This window comes from Pseudoliparis swirei, unplaced genomic scaffold (genome assembly GCF_029220125.1).
Source record: "Pseudoliparis swirei isolate HS2019 ecotype Mariana Trench unplaced genomic scaffold, NWPU_hadal_v1 hadal_26, whole genome shotgun sequence".
Lineage (NCBI taxonomy): Eukaryota > Metazoa > Chordata > Actinopteri > Perciformes > Liparidae > Pseudoliparis > Pseudoliparis swirei.
In genome coordinates, this window is record NW_026613262.1 from 1,458,615 (window position 1) to 1,479,408 (window position 20,794).

Genomic DNA, 20,794 nt, shown 5'->3' on the forward strand with positions numbered 1-20,794 from the left:
CCCCATACCCATAACCCCATCCCCTCACACCCCATAAACCTCCATCCCCTCTATAACCTCCATCACCCCCATCACCTCTATAACCCCCATCACCTTATAACCTCCATCACCTTAAAACCCTCCACCCCCAAACCTCCATCCCCCATATAACCCCATACCTCATAACCCCCATACCTCCATCACATCAAACCCCCCTATAACCCCATCACCTATAAACCCCACACCTTAAAACCCTCCATCACCATACCTCTATAACCTCCATCACCTTATAACCCCATCACCTAAAACCTCCATCACCTCTATAACCTCCATCACCCCCATACTCCACCACCTTATAACCTCCACACCTTAAACCCCACCCCTTTATAACCTCCATCACCTCATCCCCCCATACCTCCATCACCTCTATAACCTCCATCCCCCATCAACACCTCTAAAACCCTCCATCACCTTATAACCTCCATCACCCCCATACTAAACACCTCTATAACCTCCATCACCTTATCCCCCCATCACCTCCATACCTCTAAAACCCTCCATCACCTCTATAACCCCATCACCTCCATAAAAAACCCCCCTATAACCCCATCACCTCTATAACCTCCATCACCTCATCCCCTCCACCACCCCATACCTTTAAACCCCACCCTATAACCCCATCACCTCTATAACCTCCATCACCTCATACCCACACCCTCTATAACCCCATCCCCTTTATAACCTCCATCCCCCATATAACCTCCATCACCTCCTATACCCCATCACCTCTAAAACCTCCATCACCCCCCTATACCTCCATCACCTCTATAACCTCCATCACCTCTATAACCTCCATCACCTCCATCCCCTCCATCACCTTATAACTCCATCACCTCCTACCTCATAACCTCCATCACCTTATAACCTCCATCACCCCCATACCTCATAACCCCATCACTCAAACCCCATAACCTCCATCACCTCTATAACCTCCATCACTAACATCCATCACCTCTATAACCTCATCACCACCTATATCACCTCCATCACCTCTATAACCTCCATCACCTCTATAACCCCCATCACCTCTATAACATCCATCACCTCCATCACATCAAACACCATCTATATAACCTCAAACACCACCTATATCACCTCCATCACCTCTATAACCTCCATCACCTCATACTAACCTCCATCACCTCATAATCACACCACATATATAACCCATCACCCTATAACCTCCATCACCTTATAACCTCCATCACCTCTATAACCTCCATCACCTCCATCACATCAACACATATATAACCTCCATCACCTATAACCTCCATCACTCTATAACCTCCATCACCTCTATAACCTCCATCACCTCTATAACCTCCATCACCTCTATAACCTCCATCACTTCCTGACTCTAAACCTCATACCTTATAACATCAATAACCAACTAATAAAGTTCAACACCAAAGGTCCATACTTTGGGATTAAAATATATTTCTCATAATTTTACCAGAGTGACAGTGCAGATAAAGAACAATCTTCCAAATTTCCAGTAATCAGCCAGAACCTCGGTGCATCTGGGGGAAAAAGGGGAAGAAGGACAAACAAATTCACTGGAAAGTCCTGAGAAAGTTGGCTTTCATTTCTTCCCATTCCTTTAAACAAACTTAAACTAACTATTTTGAAATTGTCTGTACCAATTGACATTCTGTCAATCTGAACAGTCAGCTTTGAGAATGATAGTAATTAAATGATTACCTATTTAAAGCTGCACGCAGTGCATGTCTTAGCACTTCCATCAGAAACATGTGAATCACGAAAAGAAGAAAGACGTGGATTCACAACAATGGCACGTTCACAGATGTATCATAGCAAGGTAAACACACTTGTAGCTAAACAAAAAAGAAGCTAATTGATACATCTAGATCAAACCAACCACCGATAATTATATTGTGACATGTCTGAGGGTCTTTTCCTCAATGCCCCTTTAGAAATAAAAAAGGGTAGATGATGATAATGATGACGACATGTCTTTGAAAAGTATCTAACTCTACGGTGGCCCTGAGAGATCAACACACTGCCACTTAAGAAAACACATGCAAAAGACAAAACACAGGCAAGTTAAGATTAAACTTTAGCAATTTGACAACACATGTCCAGTATTTAGAAAACATGCAAAATACAGAAAACAGAAGTGTTTCCAAAGGACAATGGTGCTGAGCACGGTTTGAACATGTTTGTTGCGTTTTTAACCTTTTTTCTGGTTTAAAATTTTTTTGGGGAACTGACTTTGCTGCTTTTACTCTGCACGAAAGTGACCGCTGCCGAAAACTCATAGGAAAAAATTCAATCCATATGACCTCATCTTCAAAATTGAAAAGTTCGTTAACTGTAGCTTGCATAATAACCATATAAGCAATAACTTTATGGTGGTTGTTTTTGGGGAATTTTTTTTTTCAAGGAAAGAAGTCCATGGGAATGCTTGGCTTACTGTAGACTATCGTCTGTATATTTTTTGTCTAATAATGCCTACATGAATATGATGCAGGCTACAGGCTGTCTGTCCACACTGTTAAACCGGATAGAAAGTTTAAAATCTGTCAAATCTCCTCAGAAATAATTAGAATGACTGATATAATTTTTTTAATTGGGAGGTCCCACCCCCGAAACAGATGATACAATCCCCATTTCAATAACTTCTGTAACCCATAGCAACAGCAACCCCCACCCGTTTTAGTGTCCTCTTAAAAAGTTTCGCCTTTTTTTGGAAAAGGAAAACTAGTTTTTTTTAAAAGGGGGGCTTTTAAAAGTAAAACCTTTTTTAGTCTTAAATACTTGAGAAATCATATCTTTTAAATGTGGTTTTGCAATAATTTGGTTTTCAAATGGATTTTTAATTTACTTTACTTAAAGGGTAATGTGAAATGAATCAAAAAAACTGCCACCACATATTTCGTGCATGCAGAAAGTATTCAACTTTTCACTTTTCCCATTTTGTTATGTTGCAACCTTATGATAGAATCATTTCATCACCTCATCATCTCACACTCAACACCCTGTAACCTCAAATCATATATAACTCGATACTTATCACATTGCCCATACGTATCACTCAAACCCCTATTACCTATGGATAACTCTAATGCACCTTATACTATCACCTCTCCATACCATTAACACACCTATTCCTCCATTCTTACCTTCTCAGATCTTCACACGCTCAGTCAGGCTTGATGCAGTACCGTTGGTAAACATGATCATTATATCCAGTCACCCACCTAAACCACATCACAAACTCTATAAGTGACCATGAATATGAACATCACCGTTACCTTAAACTCATATCACCACATCCCCCAGTCCTTTATCCACTCAAACATTTAATCCAATAACTTATAAAAAAAAAAAAAAAAAAAAAAAAAAAAAAAAAAAAAAAAAAAAAAAAAAAAAAAAAAAAAAAAAAAAAAAAAAAAAAAAAAAAAAAAAAAAAAAAAAAAAAAAAAAAAAAAAAAAAAAAAAAAAAAAAAAAAAAAAAAAAAAAAAAAAAAAAAAAAAAAAAAAAAAAAAAAAAAAAAAAAAAAAAAAAAAAAAAAAAAAAAAAAAAAAAAAAAAAAAAAAAAAAAAAAAAAAAAAAAAAAAAAAAAAAAAAAAAAAAAAAAAAAAAAACCCCCCCCCCCCCCCCCCCCCCCCCCCCCCCCCCCCCCCCCCCCCCCCCCCCCCCCCCCCCCCCCCCCCCCCCCCCCCCCCCCCCCCGCCCCCCCCCCCCCCCCCCCCCCCCCCCCCCCCCCCCCCCCCCCCCCCCCCCCCCCCCCCCCCCCCCCCCCCCCCCCCCCCCCCCCCCCCCCCCCCCCCCCCCCCCCCCCCCCCCCCCCCCCCCCCCCCCCTCCCCCCCCCCCCCCCCCCCCCCCCCCCATCCCCCCCCCCCCCCCCCCCCCCCCCCCCCCCCCCCCCCCCCCTTTATTTCCCTACTTGGTAATTTCATGATCACATCAAAAACCACTTCATTCATATTATGGGTTTTTCTAAAAAGCAATTTTCTGTTTTAACCCAAACCACTTTTCGCTGCTTTAAATTTTCCCTTATTATCCAATCAGGGTTTCATTTCAGAAATAATCCCCATTGGGTCCATGGTCATATTAAAATAACTTAATTTTCCATGTCACCCTAACCCTTTTTCGTTACCCCAAACAAAACCTCCCAAAGTATTACTAAGTAAAAATTTTAACCAGGTCCTTTATCCCATTTTTTTACCTAAACTTTAAACCAAAAACCCCTTTTTTAAAATAACCTTACTTTTAAACATTAATATTGTTCCAATCAAATTTTTAAATATGCATTTAAACCCCCTTAAACCTTCCCAACCCCCCAATCTTCCATCTCCAAAAAGTAAACAACCCCAATCCTTTCCCACACCTCCTCCCTTTGGGCACTTTCCCCCTTTAACCCAGAAAATTTCCCAACAAATCCCCTTAAAGCACCTCAACAGCCTTTTAATGCCGATCCCTCCCTACCACCTTAACATATAATCTTTTTAAACTAAAAACTTTTCTCAAAAATCTTTCCCTAAATTTTTTCCCCTTTTCCCCCAATTTTTTTTCCCCAAAAAATTTTAAAAACCCCCCCTTTTAAAAAAATTTTTCCCCCAAATTTTCCAAAATTAGTTTCTTTTTTTTTTAAAGGAAAAATTTAATTTAAAAGTTAATCCCCCCAAAAAAAAAACCCTTTAAAATTTTTAAAGTTAACCCCCTTTTTTAAATTTTTAAATTTGCCAAAAAATTTTTTCCTAAAAACCCCTTTCCACCCAAAGGGGTTTCCCTTTTTTCCCCTTTTTAAAAAATTTCGTAGGACCTAAACCTTTTTTGGTTTTTAAAAACCCCCCTTTAAGCCCCAATTTAAATCGGGGTTAAACCCCACCCCTAATTTCCTTTCCCAAATCTAAACGGGGTTAAAGGGTTTCCATCTTTCCGGATGAATTTATTTAAAACTCAAAACCAAAATTGAATAATTTTTGGGAAGGGGATAAATCCTTTGCTGGTTTTTATTTGCGCAATTCCCACTCCTTTAGACCCGCCCTGTAAAACCCCCTATGGTTATCCATTAACCTCTTGATATTCAGCTCAGAATCTTGTTTAGAGTTTCCCAAAGTCTTTTCCAATTTACTTCATTAAATCCTTCTTTAATCAATGTTCTCTTTCAAATTGTTTATAAAAAGTTAAAGTATAAAGAATCAAAATAAACATTTTATTTTGAAATTTCAACTAATTAAATCACACTTGATATTGAACACACTAATAACTCCATTTCTAAGTCATAACACCAACCTCCACTTTTTAACCTCATCCCTTTATCAAAATCTCACCTTTTTCCATACTAACTATGACTCCATACATCAGCACCACTTTATAACTAAACACAAACTATTACCATATATGGATTACTCATCTCTTAACCAGTATCTATACCTCAAACTCATTCTTGTCCTCCTGATCCACCATCTCATGATGATCATCAGTCAATCTTTCACCTCGGTATAACCCAAAATTCACTCATAACTCCATATCCATGATCAAACACCACCTAAACCTACATTAAACTCCATCACTCCTATCACCTCATACCATAACCTCATACCTCTTTAACGCTCCATCACCTCATATCTTAACCTCCATCAACTTATGAACACCCAATAACAAGTTATAACCTCTATCACTTAAATGGCCATATGTATAACCATACAATCCATGCCTTATAACATCATACTCAACAAAAACACCTATACTCAAACACCACCTGATAACTCATGCACCTCATCAATACACGCTCTTTCCTCCATCACCTATAACCGTATATATCACTCCATCCGGAATTTCTCAGGTTCTCTGATGACAGGCAGATTATAATCATGCAAAGCAACGTGGGAGACAGCAATAGCAATGGTTTGGGAACATAAAAATAAGAAAAGATGTGTTTTGAAAGAAACTAAAAATGTCTGTTTTAGATTCTTATTAACTCTTTCCATTGCATGTTGAATACATGTTTATGTAAAGTGTTATCATAGTTAACAAACCAATAGCATGTAGGCTTATAAATATCCAACTTAGTAGTTTGGCATTGAGGCAGGTTGGTCATCAATTCCTTTGTAGATACTTACTATCCTCAACATAACACACATTGAAATATGACTCTAACCTCCATCCCTCTCCTCAACACTGTAGAAATTCATTATATTGTATCTCCAATACTATATTATATTATCCCGTAGACCTCAACACAAGCAACACACATATAAGCCCAGTAGTATTTCCTTTAATAAACGTAAATGACACCCAATTTTAAAAATTCTTAGAAAATGCCATTCCCTCATAACCCAATGCAACTGATACGTGCATTTAGATGAACATATCAACATATCACTCATACTATTCGCTAATCGCATGGTTGATATCATGCTGACATTCTCATTATACATTTAGCATGGTTCCCATAGTATGACCCATGCATTTAACAAATCCTCCTAAAAAAAAAAAAAAAAAAAAAAAAAAAAAAAAAAAAAAATAAAAAAAAAAAAAAAAAAAAAAAAAAAAAAAAAAAAAACCCAACCCCCTTTAAAAAATCTATCTTTTTAATAAAAGGAAAATTTAAAAATTTCCAACCTTATATCCAAGAAAATCTCTCCCCATATTCCTAATAATCAAAGAAATTTTTTTTAAAAAATTAGAAATAAAAAAGAAAATAAAAATTTTTTAAAATGTTTTTTTTTTAAATTTTAATTCTTTGGGTTTTTAAAATTAAAAAATTTGGAAAAAAAAAAGGTTAAAAAAATAAACCATGAGAAATTTAAACCAAAAAAAAGGGTAAAAAAAAGGGGGAAAAATTTTTTTTTTGTTTAATTTTTTTATTGAATTTAAGCTTTCCTTACTTTTATGGGTAGATTTTTATTTGTTTATTACAAATTTTTTCCGGTTAGCCTAACACAAGAACACCAAGTAGAGGCCCAGTGTTTAGTGGTTCTTTAATTAAAGAAAATGAAACCCAAATATTTAAAAAGTTTTAGTGCCATTCCTCAAATCCCAAAATGAGGACTGATGACGGCTTGAGATGGAACAATCAACAATAATCACTGCATATATTGCTTATCGCTGGATTGATATCATGGTGACATTCTATTTACATTAAGGGCCATATATGACCATTGCTAACTCCTGACCTTTCCCAGTTTAGAAACAAAATCCACTGTGCATAACATGCAATCAGTTCTCATTTGCGGGTTTAAGTTGTTGCACAGCCCTTTAGACATCAACTGTGAACATGATTTCAAATAACCGCATGTAAGTCAATCCATGAAAGCACTTCCCTCTTCTTGTCTTTAGTTCTCTGATAGCAAAGCATTTCCAATTTGCCATGCATCTTTACGTATGGACAATGTACATTTATTTTCAACTGCTCACTGTAGAATGATGGTGTTTCATGCGTGTTAAAGTAATTGTGATTTATAATGCACTATCAGATCACTCCAGCACAATTTGTCTGGATCCAAGAACTCTGTCCTAATTTGCTTGCAATTATCGGAAACAGCTATTTACTCAGGTTATATGCCATAGAGAGAAGCACATTCAATCACTGTACTTACTAAACTTGGGCAATGAACTCCAGGACGAAACCAATTAAGTTTCCGAGCCAACACTGTATTCTCATCATTAAACTCATCTATAAATCGGCAAAACTCACCTCTATTTTCTAAATTCAAAAGATCAGAATTTTCACATTGTCATTCAATTATTAGAACGTAAACCTTTCCAGTCTCATCCTATACAATCAATCCTAAATATCACATGATGCAAACGTTACTCTCCCTGCATCATCATAGACCCATCAGTTAGAACCTCATCAGATGCCTCCATATAAAATTATTTAACCTTCCTAAAGCGTCCATTATCATCCATTACATAACCATCATATTTAATATACCTCCAACTTATAATGCATCGGATAATATCAATCAGTTATTAATACATCAAACCTGCATACATTATAATCCATACTCCATTTATAACATCCAACCTCCATACTCACCATTAAATAAATTCTCCCAAACACAACAATACCAACCTAAAATCATTCCCCCAAAATATCAAATTTTTTCCCTAACTTTTATAATTTAAATAAATTATTTTATTCCACCCTTAATTTTCCCTTACCCCATCATCTAACTTCACATTATATTTTTTTTATTTAAACCCCAAAATATAACTAAAACCCAAAAAACCATCACTATTTTAAATATTTTAACCATAATCATAAAAACCCAATTTACCCAATAAATCAAATTGCATTAAACATTATAATGCAAAAAAATCTAAAATTTTATGTTTGTAAACACTAACCTTTATGTCAAAAAATTATTCTTATTACCACCTCTACTATAATTTTCCTATTCTTGGACCCTTTTTCCACCTTTCTCATCCTGCAGGAGGAAATAAAACGAAATCAATAAATATCTTAAATTTAACCCCCTCCCCAAATCCTCTTTTAACATAAACCCCTCTTAACCTCCTCACCTAAATAAAACCACCAAAACCTCCCCCTTAAACCTCCTCCCTCATCCCCCATCCACCCCTTTAAATCCATCCCAAACCTCATCACCCCAAACCATCAAACCCCTTTAAACCTCCACCATTTAATCACTATCACCTAACCCATCACCCCCCAAAATTAAAACCCTCATCCCCAATCACTCAAACACCACCTATATAACCAACCCCCAAAAAAACCCATAATTAAACTCCATCCCCTTATCACCTCTATAATCCAACCCCATAATCAACACCCCTATTAACTAACACACTAAACTCCATCATTTTTAATCATCACCCCCATATTTATAATCCATATTCCATAAATAAACACCATTATATAACCTAAAAACCCCACCTATATACTCCTCCCTATCCACCCATACTCCATCATTAGAACCCATCCCCCCATCATTCAATTTGATCCTTCCATAAAGCAGCTCATATTCACTCAATTACTTAAACCCATATTTAATATCCCATCACCTCATGTAAACACAACATATATAACCTCCATCACCTCTATAACCCATCAATTATTTGTAACTCATCACCTTATAATCCATCAACATAACCTCCATACCTCTAGAAAAACATACACCTATATAACCTCCACACCTTATAACCACCAATCACCACCTAACCAATAACCTCCATCACCTCTATAACCTCCATCACATCAAACTTAACCTATAACCAACCTGATCACCTCGTTATAATATCATCTATAACCCATCACCTCCATCAGTTCTATAAGCTCCATCACCTCTATAACCTCCATCACCTAGTTCACCTCCATCACCATCTAATCCCTGTTACCTCCATCACTGTATGACCTCATCACCTCTATAACCCATCACCTCACAATCACACTCTATAATCCATCACCTATATAAGCTCCATCACCTCTAAAACCCTATAACTCCTACCTATCACATCAAACCACTATAACCTCATCACCATATAAAGACACCTCTATAACTATCACCTATATAACCTCCATCTCTATAACTCCATCACTCTATAACCTCCATCACTTATAACCATCACTCAAACCTCATCACCTCTATAACCTCAATACCTCATAGTCCATCACATTTTCATAACATCCATAGTATACCCAACACACCTATAATCCATCACCTATATAACCTCCATACATTCAACATCACCTCCATCACTCTATAACTCCATCACCTTATAACCATCAACAATCACCTATATTAACTATCAATTAAAACCATATCATAACCTCATCTATATAATCATATATAACCTCTATCTATCCTAAACTATAAACCCATCACCTCTATAACCTCCATCACCTCTATACCTCCATCACCTCCATACTCATAACTCCATTCACTAACAACATCACCTTATAACCTCCATCACCTATATAACCTCCATCACCTCCATCAACAAAACCTTATAAACCTCCATCACTATAACCTCCATCACCTTATAACCTCATCATTATAAACTCCATCACCTCTATAACCTCCATCACCTCATACCTCCATCACCATCATACCTTATAACCTCCATCACTCCATCACATCAAACAAAACCTAACACCTTAAACCCCCATACCCCACACCCAAACCCCATCCCAAAACCCCATCCCCCATATTTAAACCCCAAACCCCTAATTTTAAAAAAAATTATATAAAAAAATTTTTCCCCCCTTTCATTTAAACCCCCCTCCCTTTATCCCCCTTCCCCTTTAACCCCATCATTTTAAACCATCAAAACCCCATATCTTTCACCCTTAATCCACAAAAATTAAAACCCCCATAAACCTCACCCCAAAACCCCCCCATCATTAAACCTATCCCTTTACCCCATATTTAACCCCCTTAAAACTATCCCCTTATAATATATCATAACTTTACCCCCACACTTATAATCATCACTATACTACCCCTTAAAATCAATTTATCACCTCTATAAACCCACACCTCTTAATCCAATTTCACTATATCCATGACCAAACCCCCTACCCCTACTAAACACCCATATAACTCAACATCCTATATAACCTCATCATCCTCCGATCCATGCAAGGAATTATGAACCTCCATGGACTCTGATAACTCCATGCACATTACTCATATCTTAACCTCACCTCTATACAGCCATGCTTTGAATCTTTCATCAAACATATATATACTAGTCATTAACCCTATACATAAACTAGTATTTTATCAGCTTGTAGACTTAAATCAAAAAAACTCACCACTATTATAATGATGCGACTCTTGAGTCCGTTGTATCAAAAGTTATACCTCCATTGTGGTAACTAACAATAATTCATCTCACTCTTAATTCTCCACAGCCTAGGATTTGAACTGAACAGCTATATAACCATATGAAACAGTTAAAATGTAACGATTAAGAGATTTTCAAAAATATGGAAAATCGTTTTATACAATTTCATTAATGCAATCATAATTCATATTCACTTGATTCATGTGTAGTTTCTACATCTTGTATCCAACAATGTTAACATTAAAATTAAATGATTAAAAGGTAATTTGAACCATCGCCTTGAGTTTGCTACCACACAATGGTGTCTGAACCAACCCTCGCCAGGTGGGCGTGTCTCTGGCGTGCTCCTCTGGTGATGGAACATGAAATAAGGACAATGATTGGGAAACTGCCCGCTAGTTTACCCTGTTTTGTGGGGAATTCACATTGTCTCCATCCAGTCTCCATAGAATGTAGAAAAATAGAAAACTAATTGGTCATACTATAAAATGAATGACAAATGCTTTATTATGGTTAACAAAACAAAGAAAAGGCTATATATATATATATTTCCACACTTAGTATGTTTTAAGCACGGTTGTATTCAATTCCTTTGTAGTATACTTACTAGTCTACAGTCAACAGAACTCCACCTTGATTAATGAGCGTTCTTCATTATTACTCATTATTTTTTCCCTTATCAACACAAGAACACACAAGTAGAGGCCCAGTGTTTAGTGGTTCTTTAATTAAAGAAAATGAAGCACCAAATATTTAAAGTTTTAGTGCCATTCCTGAATAACCCAAATGAACTGATGACAATTGAGATGCTCAAAATAATCCTGCATTATTTATCGCTGGATTGATATCAGGTGACATTCTATTTACATTCAGATGGCCCATATATGCCCCTCTTGCATTTTAACCCCCCTTTTTTCCTTTAGAACCACCAAATCCAAACCCTGGCAAACATGACAATGTCTTTTCCCTAACTTTGCAGTTTTACGGCAGGTTTTTAGAGTTAAACCTTTCCCACACAACCTCTTTCCACATGCCATTATCCCAAATTATTTTCAAACTTTTAACCCATGTAAAGTAATCCATTGATAAGCCATTTCCCTTTTGCTTTATTCTTCTGCAAGTCAAACCCACAATCCAAGGTGTTGGCCAAAGTAGTTGCCATTACCATCCTTTATATGGGACAATGACATTTTAATTGTTCAACTGCTCCTGTAGACAGTGAATGTCTTTAAATATTTTAGTTGTCTATGGAAGCAAGTAGATTCAACATAATTGTGCATTTGATAATGCACTACGCATACTCCAGGCTAAATTGGCTGAGTATTCCCATCCTGCAATTCCTCAAAACATGAAAGGCTGATTTAACCTCCAATCATCTTTTGAGGCCTTTAAAGCTCTTGAGCTCTGCTCCAGGCTGAAAAGGTTGAATTAAAGGCAGCAAAAAACGCGTTTCTCGGAAAAAACTCTCCTCAATCCCCCGGCTAAATGCAGTCTTTGCTGAATACCATCCCCAAAACAATCCTGCAGCACCAAGGCCTACTTTCTTAGGGCTAATCCCTCTTTCCCCTTTGGAAGCCCAAGACGCCATGCACTATACACACTGGGCCTCAATCACATGGAAAGGTTTACCCTTTTTCACATTCCCAAAGAAAGCAACTTAACCGGCCTCCTCCTTAGGGCAAACCCTTAATAACCCCCCTATAGTCGATAACATTTACCCAAGTAGAGAATAAAGTTGCAATTCAAACATTTTATTTAGCACTTTAAAAAAGATCTGGGAAAGATGGTTATTCGTGTTTGAACACTACTCAAGACCTCTGGGTGAATCCAAATTGTTTTGTTAAATAGGGGGGGGGGGGGGGGGGGGGGGGGGGGGGGGGGGGGGGGGGGGGGGGGGGGGGGGGGGGGGGGGGGGGGGGAAAAAAAAAAAAAAAAAAAAAAAAAAAAAAAAAAAAAAAAAAAAAAAAAAAAAAAAAAAAAAAAAAAAAAAAAAAAAAAAAAAAAAAAAAAAAAAAAAAAAAAAAAATGAAAAAAAAAAAAAAAAAAAAAAAAAAAAAAAAAAAAAAAAAAAAAAAATAAAAAAAAAAAAAAAAAAAAAAAAAAAAAAAAAAAAATAAACTAACCTTTAAAAAAATATTCCCTAATATACCTCCATCATTATAACCCATCCTCAAACCCATCCCTCATATTAAAACCTCCATCCCTATACATCAACCTTCTAAAAATAACCTCTACCTTATAACCCCATCCCCTTTAAAACCTCACCTTTCTTTTATTCATACCCAATCCATATTCCAAATTTAACCCCACCCTAAATATCATCTTCCTCAACCAAAAAATTTTTATAATTTAAAAATCCATTTATAATCCATCCTCTATCACCTCCATCCCTTATCACTTATCCCCCATCCCCTAAACCCCATCACTTTCCCCATCACCTACCCCTTTAACCTATCCCCTTACATAATCTTCAAACCTCTTAACAACCTCTAAAACCCTTTTAATTTATAACTCCTATTACACTCCATACCCCCAACTATACTCCACTATATCCCCCACCTTTTAAAACCTAAAACCCCCTATATAACCCCCATCCCCCCATAACAAAATCTATAACCTCCATACCTTTAATCCATCCCTTAAACCCCCAAACCCTTAAAATTATTAAAAACATTTTCCCTTTATAACCCCTCACCCCTAACTAAACATTTCCAAAAACCCCATCCCCTATAAAACCCCCATCCCTATAACCCCATAAACCCAAAACCCCATACCTATACTCCCCCCTAAAAAAAACCCTTCCTCCACCCCTTAAACCCCATCACCCTTAAACCCACACCCTATAACCTATTAATACTAAAACCCCTTATAATAAAAAACCCCAAATAATATCCCTTATACATCCACCCCTTATAACCCTTTAACCCATTTTTAAAATTAAAACCCCCATCACCCCTACCTTATAATATCACCTCTTAACCCATACCCATCCTCAACCCCTTAAAAACCCCTCCCAAAACCCCATCTATCATTATAACCCCTTTAAACCTCCTCCCTTTTAAATCCTATTATCACCCCCATTTCCTACCCCCATAATTATAAAAAAAACATTAAACCCCCTCCCCCCATCCCTCATACCTCCATCCTTAAACCTACACCCCCATCCCTTAAACCTTTAAAAAACCCTTTTTAAACCCCCATCCCTTAAAACCCTACCCTCATAACCCCCATCCCCTCCCCCTTTTCCAAAAAAATTTTTTACCTTAAAACCCTCCTCCCCTTTTTCCATCAAACCCCACCCAATAACCCCCAAAAACCTCCCAAAAAAAACACTCTTAATTTCCCAAAAAACCCTAGAACAGCGAGGTAGGAACCACTTCCTGTACCCTCATCCAGCAGCTGGACCCAACCGTCTGCATGCCCTTGTCTCCTTGTCTCCTTGTCTCCTTGTCTCCTTCAGGTTGTTGAGTCGACTCGAGTCATTCGACATAAAAACCAACGCGCTCTGCGCTGGGAAGCTGGCGTGTTCTCAAATCAGGAGGACCAGTGAGACCAGCAGGACCAGGACCAGGACCAGGATCAGGACCAGGACCAGGACCAGGATCAGGACCAGGATCAGGATCAGGATCAGGATCAGGACCAGGACCAGGATCAGGATCAGGATCAGGACCAGGAGCTGCAGGATGACATGGTGACTCCTCTGGTTGGTCTCTTCACTAACTAACTTCCTCGTCCAATCAGGGCTGTCCCCTGTCCTCGTCCAATCAGGGCTGTCCCCTGTCCTCGTCCAATCAGCCTCCAGGAGGTCTCTGACATGATTGAAACTCATCTCACACACAATAATAAAGTCAAATGTCCTCTTCTCTGTTTATATGTTCAAATAAGAGATTTGTGGAATATGAATTCTAAATAACAATAAATGAAAGTTAATTGTTCAGTGGATTTAATTTGTGAAATGAAAGACATTAAACGTCTGCTGAGGAGTTCCCGTGACAACTTGAAGAACACACACCGGGTCTCTGTCGCCATGGCAACACGGGACAAGAAGAGAACGTGTGCTTGTATATGAATACATAGATGTACACATGTTTTATATACTGTATTAATATATCATCTCAGAATTATATGTAAATATAATTAGTTTCAATAAAATACAACGATAAACAGAAAGAAAAAAATGTCCAATGGACAGTGTCTGGAGGTGTGTGTATGTGTGAGTGTGTGTGAGTGTGTGTGTGTGTGTGTGTATGTGTGTGTATGTGTGTATGTGTGTGTGTGTGTGTGTGTTTGTGTGTGTTTGTGAGGCGTGTGTGTGTGTTTGTGTGTGTGTGTTTGTGAGGCGTGTGTGTGTGTGTTTGTGTGTTTGTGTGAGTGTGTTTGTGAGGCGTGTGTGTGTGTGTTTGTGTGTGTGTGAGTGGGTCTGTGTGTGTGGCGTGAGGCGTGTGTTTGTGAGGTATGTGTTTGTGTGCATGTGTTTGTGAGGCGTGTGTGTGTGTGTGTGTGTGTGTGGGGCGTGTGTTTGTGTGTGTGTGTTTGTGAGGCGTGTGTGTGTGTTTGTGTGTGTGTGTGTTTGTGAGGCGTGTGTGTGTGTTTGTGTGTGTTTGTGAGGCGTGTGTGTGTGTGTGTGTGTTTGTGTGTAGGAGGAGCGTGTGTGTGTGTGTGTGTGTGAGGAGGCGTGTAGTGTGTGTGTTGTGTGTGTTTGTGAGGCGTGTGTGTTGTGTGTGTGTGTGTGTGTTTGTGAGGCGTGTGTGTTATGTGTTTGTGTGAGTGAGGTGCGGTGTGTGTGTGTGTTGTGGTGTGTGTGTGTGTGTGAGGAGGCGTGTGTCTGTGTGTACTCAGGAGGCGTGTGTGTGTGTGGTGTGTGTGTTGTGAGGCGTGTGTGTGTGTGTTGTGAGGCGTGTGTGTTTGTGTGTGTTTTTGAGGCGTGTGTGTGTTGTGTGTGTGTGAGAGGCGTGTGTGTGTATGTGAAATGTGTGTTTGTGTGTGTGTGTGTTGAGGCGTGTGTGTGTGTGTGTGGCGTGTGTGTGTGTGTTTGTGTGTGTGAGGAGGCGTGTGTGTGTGTGTGTGTGTGTTTGTGAGGCGTGTGTTGTGTGTGTGTGTGAGGCGTGTGTGTGTATGTGTGTGTGTGTGTGTATTGTGTTGTGAGGCGTGTGTGTGTGTGTATGTGTGTTTGTGAGGCGTGTGTGTGTGTGTGTGTATGTGTCAGGAGGCGTGTGTGTGTGTGTGTTGTGTGTGTGTGTGTGTGATGTGTTTGTGAGTGTATGTGTGTTTGTGTGTGTGTGTGGAGGCGTGTGTGTGTGTGTGTGTGTGGAGGTGAGTGTGTGTGTGTGTGTGGAGGCGTGTGTGTGTGTGTGTGTGTGTGTGAGTGTGTGTGTGTTTGTGTGTGTGAGGAGGTGTGTTTGTGTGTGTGTGTTTGTGTGCATGTGTGTGAGAGTGTTTGTGTGTGTGTTTCAGAGTGTGTGTGTGTGTCAGGAGGCGTGTGTGTGTGTGTTGTGTGTGTGTGTCAGAGGCGTGTGTGTTTGTGTGTGTTTGTGAGGCGTGTGTGTGTGTGTTTGTGTGTGTGTTTTTTGAGGCGTGTGTGTGTATTTGTGTGTGTGTGTGTTTGTGAGGCGTGTGTGTGTGTTTGTGTGTCCAGTGTGTGTGTGTTTGTGTGTGTGTGTATTGTTGTGAAGTGTCTGTGTGTGTGTGTGTTTATGTGTGTGTGTGTGCGTGTCGTGTGTGTGTGTGTTGTATGTGTGTGTGTTCAGGAGGCGTGTGTGTGTGTGTGTGTGTGTAGGTATGTGTGTGTGTCTGTGTGTGAGGTGTGTGTTTGTGTGTGTGCCAGGAGGTGGTGTGTGTGTGTGTGTTGTGTGAGGCGTGTGTGTGTGTGTGTTTTTGTGAGGCGTGGGTGTGTGTTTGTGTGTGTGTGTGTTTGTGAGGTGTGTGTTTGTGTTTGTGTGTGTTTGTGAGGCGTGTGTGTGTGTGTGTGTGTGTGTTTTGTGGTGTGTGGCATGTGTGTGTGTGATGTGTGTGTCTGTGAGTATTTGTGTTGTGTGTGTTTGTGCATGTGTCAGTGTGTGTGTGTTTGTGTGCATGTGTTTGTGTGTGTGTGTTGTGTGTGTTTGTGAGGAGGTGTGTGTGTGTGTGGCTCAGGAGGTGTGTGTGTGTTGGAGGCGTGTGTGTGTGTTTGTGAGGCGTGTGTGTGTGTGTGTGTTTGTGTGTGTGTTTGTGAGGCGTGTGTGTGTGTTTGTGTGTGTGTGTTTGTGTGTGTGTGTGTGCCTGTAGTTATCAAGCTCCTCCTCTTCTATGGAACCAGCTCCACCTTCAGTCCTGGAGGCTCCGCCCCCTCATGGAGACTGAAGACTTTCCTCTCTGACAGCTGATAGTTATAGACCTGAGTCAGGGTCACCTGGTCCAGGTCTAGAGACGCTATAGGCTGAGAGGGCTGGGGAGGTTAGAGACACTGAGCCCTCCTCTCCTCTCCTCTCCTTATGGACGCTTAGGACACACTGAGCCCTCTCCTCTCCTTATGGACGCCAGGATACACTGAGCTCCTCTCCTCTCTCCTTATGGACGCTAGGATACACTGAGCCCTCTCTCTCTCCTTATGGATGCTTAGGATACACTGAGCTCCTCTCTCTCCTTATGGACGCTAGGATACATTGAGCTCCTCTCTCTCCTTATGGACGCTAGGATACACTGAGCTCCTCTCTCCTTATGGATGCTTAGGATACACTGAGCTCCTCTCCTTTATGGACGCTAGGATACACTGAGCCCTCCTCTCTCTCCTTATGGACGTTTAGGACACACTGAGCCCTCTCCTCTCCTATGGACGCTTAGGATACACTGAGCCCTCTCTCCTCTCCTTATGGACGCTTAGGATACACTGAGCTCCGCCTCCTCTCTCCTTATGGACGCTTAGGATACACTGAGCCCTCTCTCCTCTCCTCTCCTTATGGATGCTTAGGATACACTGAGCTCCTCTCTCTCTCTCTCCTTATGGACGTTTAGGATACACTGAGCCCTCTCTCCTCTCTCCTTATGGACGTTTAGGAGACACTGAGCTCTCTCTCTCTCCTTAGGGACATTTAGGATACACTGAGCCCTCTCTCTCCTCTCTCTCCTTCTGGACGTTTAGAGACACTGAGCCCTCTCCTCTCTCCTTAGGTACGTTTAGGATACACTGAGCCCTCTCTCCTCTCTCTCTCCTTAGGGACGTTTAGGACACACTGAGCTCCTCTCCTCTCCTCTCTCCTTATGGACGTTTAGGATATACTGAGCCCTCCTCTCCTCCTTATGGACGTTTAGGATACACTGAGCCCTCTCCTCTCTCCTTATGGACGTTTAGTATACACTGAGCTCCTCTCTCCTCTCCTCTCTCCTTATTGATGTTTAGGATACACTGAGCTCCTCTCCTCTCTCCTTATGGACATTTAGGATACACTGAGCTCCTCTCTCCTCACTCCTTATGGACGTTTAGGAGACACTGAGCTCCTCTCTCCTTGTGTACGCTTAGGATACACTGAGCACCTCTCCTCTCCTCTCTCCTTAGGGATGTTTAGGAGACACTGAGCTCCTCTCTCCTCTCTCCTTAGGGACGTTTAGGATACACTGAGCTCCTCTCTCCTCTCTCCTTATGAACGCTTAGGATACACTGAGCCCTCTCCTCTCTCCTTAGGGACGTTTAGGATACACTGAGCTCCTCTCTCCTCTCTCCTTATGAACGCTTAGGATACACTGAGCTCCTCTCTCCTCTCTCCTTATGGATGTTTAGGATGCACTGAGCTCCTCTCTCCTCTCCTCTCCTTAGGGATGAATGTTCATCTCAATCACACGCTTACTAACTCTTTCTCCCGGAGTCCTTAGGACTTCACGTCTCATGGGGTCATCGGACCCTATGAGACGGCATAGATCCTATCTGCTGATGGATCATCGAGGTCTGGGTCGTGGAATTCCTGCTCCTGACTACGCCACTGTCCTGTTGAGACTCCGCCCACTGTTGAGACTCCGCCCACTCCTCCTCCCCACCGCCATCTGCCTGATGGATGGTGGAGGTCTCCATCGTGGAATATGCCTACTATGAACTATTCATACACTCTGTCATATTCATTGAATGTATTTTAACTCTAATCTGTCCTTCTGGTCACATGACATCTATTGTTCTGTCCATCCTGGAGAGGGATCCTCCTCTGTTCTCTCCTCAAGGGGTCTGACCTTCTTCCCCCTGAAGGGTTCTTTGGGAGTTTTTCCTGGTCCGATGTGAGGTCAAAGGTCAAAGGTCAGGGATGTACATTCTTTATCCTGATGGCGCCGCGGACGGTCGCCTCGGTGTGTTGGTGCGCGATGTTTTTTGTTGTTTTCGTTTTAAATACTGTTTTCTGCTGGGATTCCCAGAGCTCTTTCACCAGAGAAGAGCTCTTGAACATCAGGGGAACAACTCCAGCGGATTTACTTCCAACGTTTTTAACTTCTGTGGAGTTACTGGACATTTTTGTAAAAGGTGTGCTCACCTTCGCCGGTGAGACGCCGGAGAGGGAAGCGCTCAGGGGCGCTTGTACGGCTACGGAAACGGGGATCTCGTACAGCGCTGCCGGGCATATTTCTCTCCAACGTCCGCTCACTGTGCAACAAACTGGACGAACACCAGCTCCTGGTGCGGAGAGCCGGAGACTTCTGCTCATCCTCCGCTCTGTGCTTCACGGAATCATGGCTTAGTGGCTCGACACCAGACTCTGCGCCCAGCTCGCTGGCTTCCAGCTGTTCCGAGGACCGGTCACGGAGCTCTCCGGAAAAAAGGTGGAGGAATCTGCTTACCTCAACAACGGCTGGTGCAACGACGTAACGGTGATTCTACAGCACTGTTCGCCGGACCTGGAATCTTTTATCATTCACTGCAAACCCTTCTACTCCCCACGTGAGTTCGCTTCATTCATCCTGGCCGGAGTTTACATGCCGCCGCAGGGGAACGTGAACGAGGCACAACAGACACGCCGAACAGATACGGTGTGTGGAGCGGACCTTCCCGGACTCTTTAGTTATTGTACTCGGGGATTTTAACAAAGGAAACCTCAGCCACGAACTCCCTAAATATAGACAGTTAATTAAATGCCCTACCAGAGAGAAGAGCATTCTGGACCACTGCTACACAACAATCAGCAGGGCCTATCACGTCCCTCGAGCTGCACTGGGAAACTCTGACCACGCCATGGTTCATCTGATTCCTCATACAGGCAGAGACTAAAGCTCTGCAAACCTGTGGTGAGGAAGTTCAAGAAGTGGACCAGTGAGGCTCTGGAGGATCTACGGGCGTGCTTGGACTGTACTGACTGGGATGTCTTCAGGACTGCTACCAACAGCCTGGATGAGTACACAGAGGCTGTAACTTCCTACATCAGCTTCTGTGAGGACAGCTGTATTCCATCCAGCTCCAGGGTGAGTTATAACAACGACAAACCCTGGTTCACAGCGGAGCTCAGGAAGCTAAGACTGCAGAAGGACCAGGCATTCAGGAGTGGGGACAAGGACCTGTACACAGAGTCCAAATACAGGTTTAGCAAGGCGGTGAGAGATGCTAAACGACTGTACTCTGAGAAACTGCAACAGCAGCTCTCAGCAAACGACTCTGCTTCTGTCTGGAGAGGGCTCAGGCAGATCACCAACTACAAGCCCAAATCACCCCACTCCATGAACAATGTGCTTCTGGCAGACGAGCTAAATGAGTTCTACTGCCGCTTTGAAAGACAATGGAGCAGTCCTGAGACAATCCCACACAGCCCCACCAACAAGCCACAGACCATCAGCCCACCCTCCCCAGCCCATCAGGGGCTCACACCTCTACCCAGCAGCTTGCCACAGGGGGCGGGGCCTCTGGAACTGTCATCAGCCAACCACAAGGCAGACCTCATCTCTTTGCTGTGGACTTCCTGGCTCTCACTGAGACCTGGACCAGGCATCAGGTCTACCTGCTCCCTCCTCTGCCTTCTCCTTCA

At 41.3% G+C, this 20,794-nt stretch overlaps 1 protein-coding gene across 1 annotated transcript in view; it reads right to left on the bottom strand.

Annotated features, from left to right (window-relative positions):
- palm1a (paralemmin 1a) overlaps window positions 1-20,758 on the bottom strand; it is a 27,378-nt gene extending 6,620 nt beyond the window's left edge. The window contains exon 1 of the mRNA XM_056410690.1: window positions 20,644-20,758. Within this exon, the coding sequence (XP_056266665.1) occupies window positions 20,644-20,758 (115 nt within the window). The remainder of the gene's footprint in view (window positions 1-20,643) is intronic.
- Window positions 20,759-20,794: the final 36 nt, after the last annotated feature.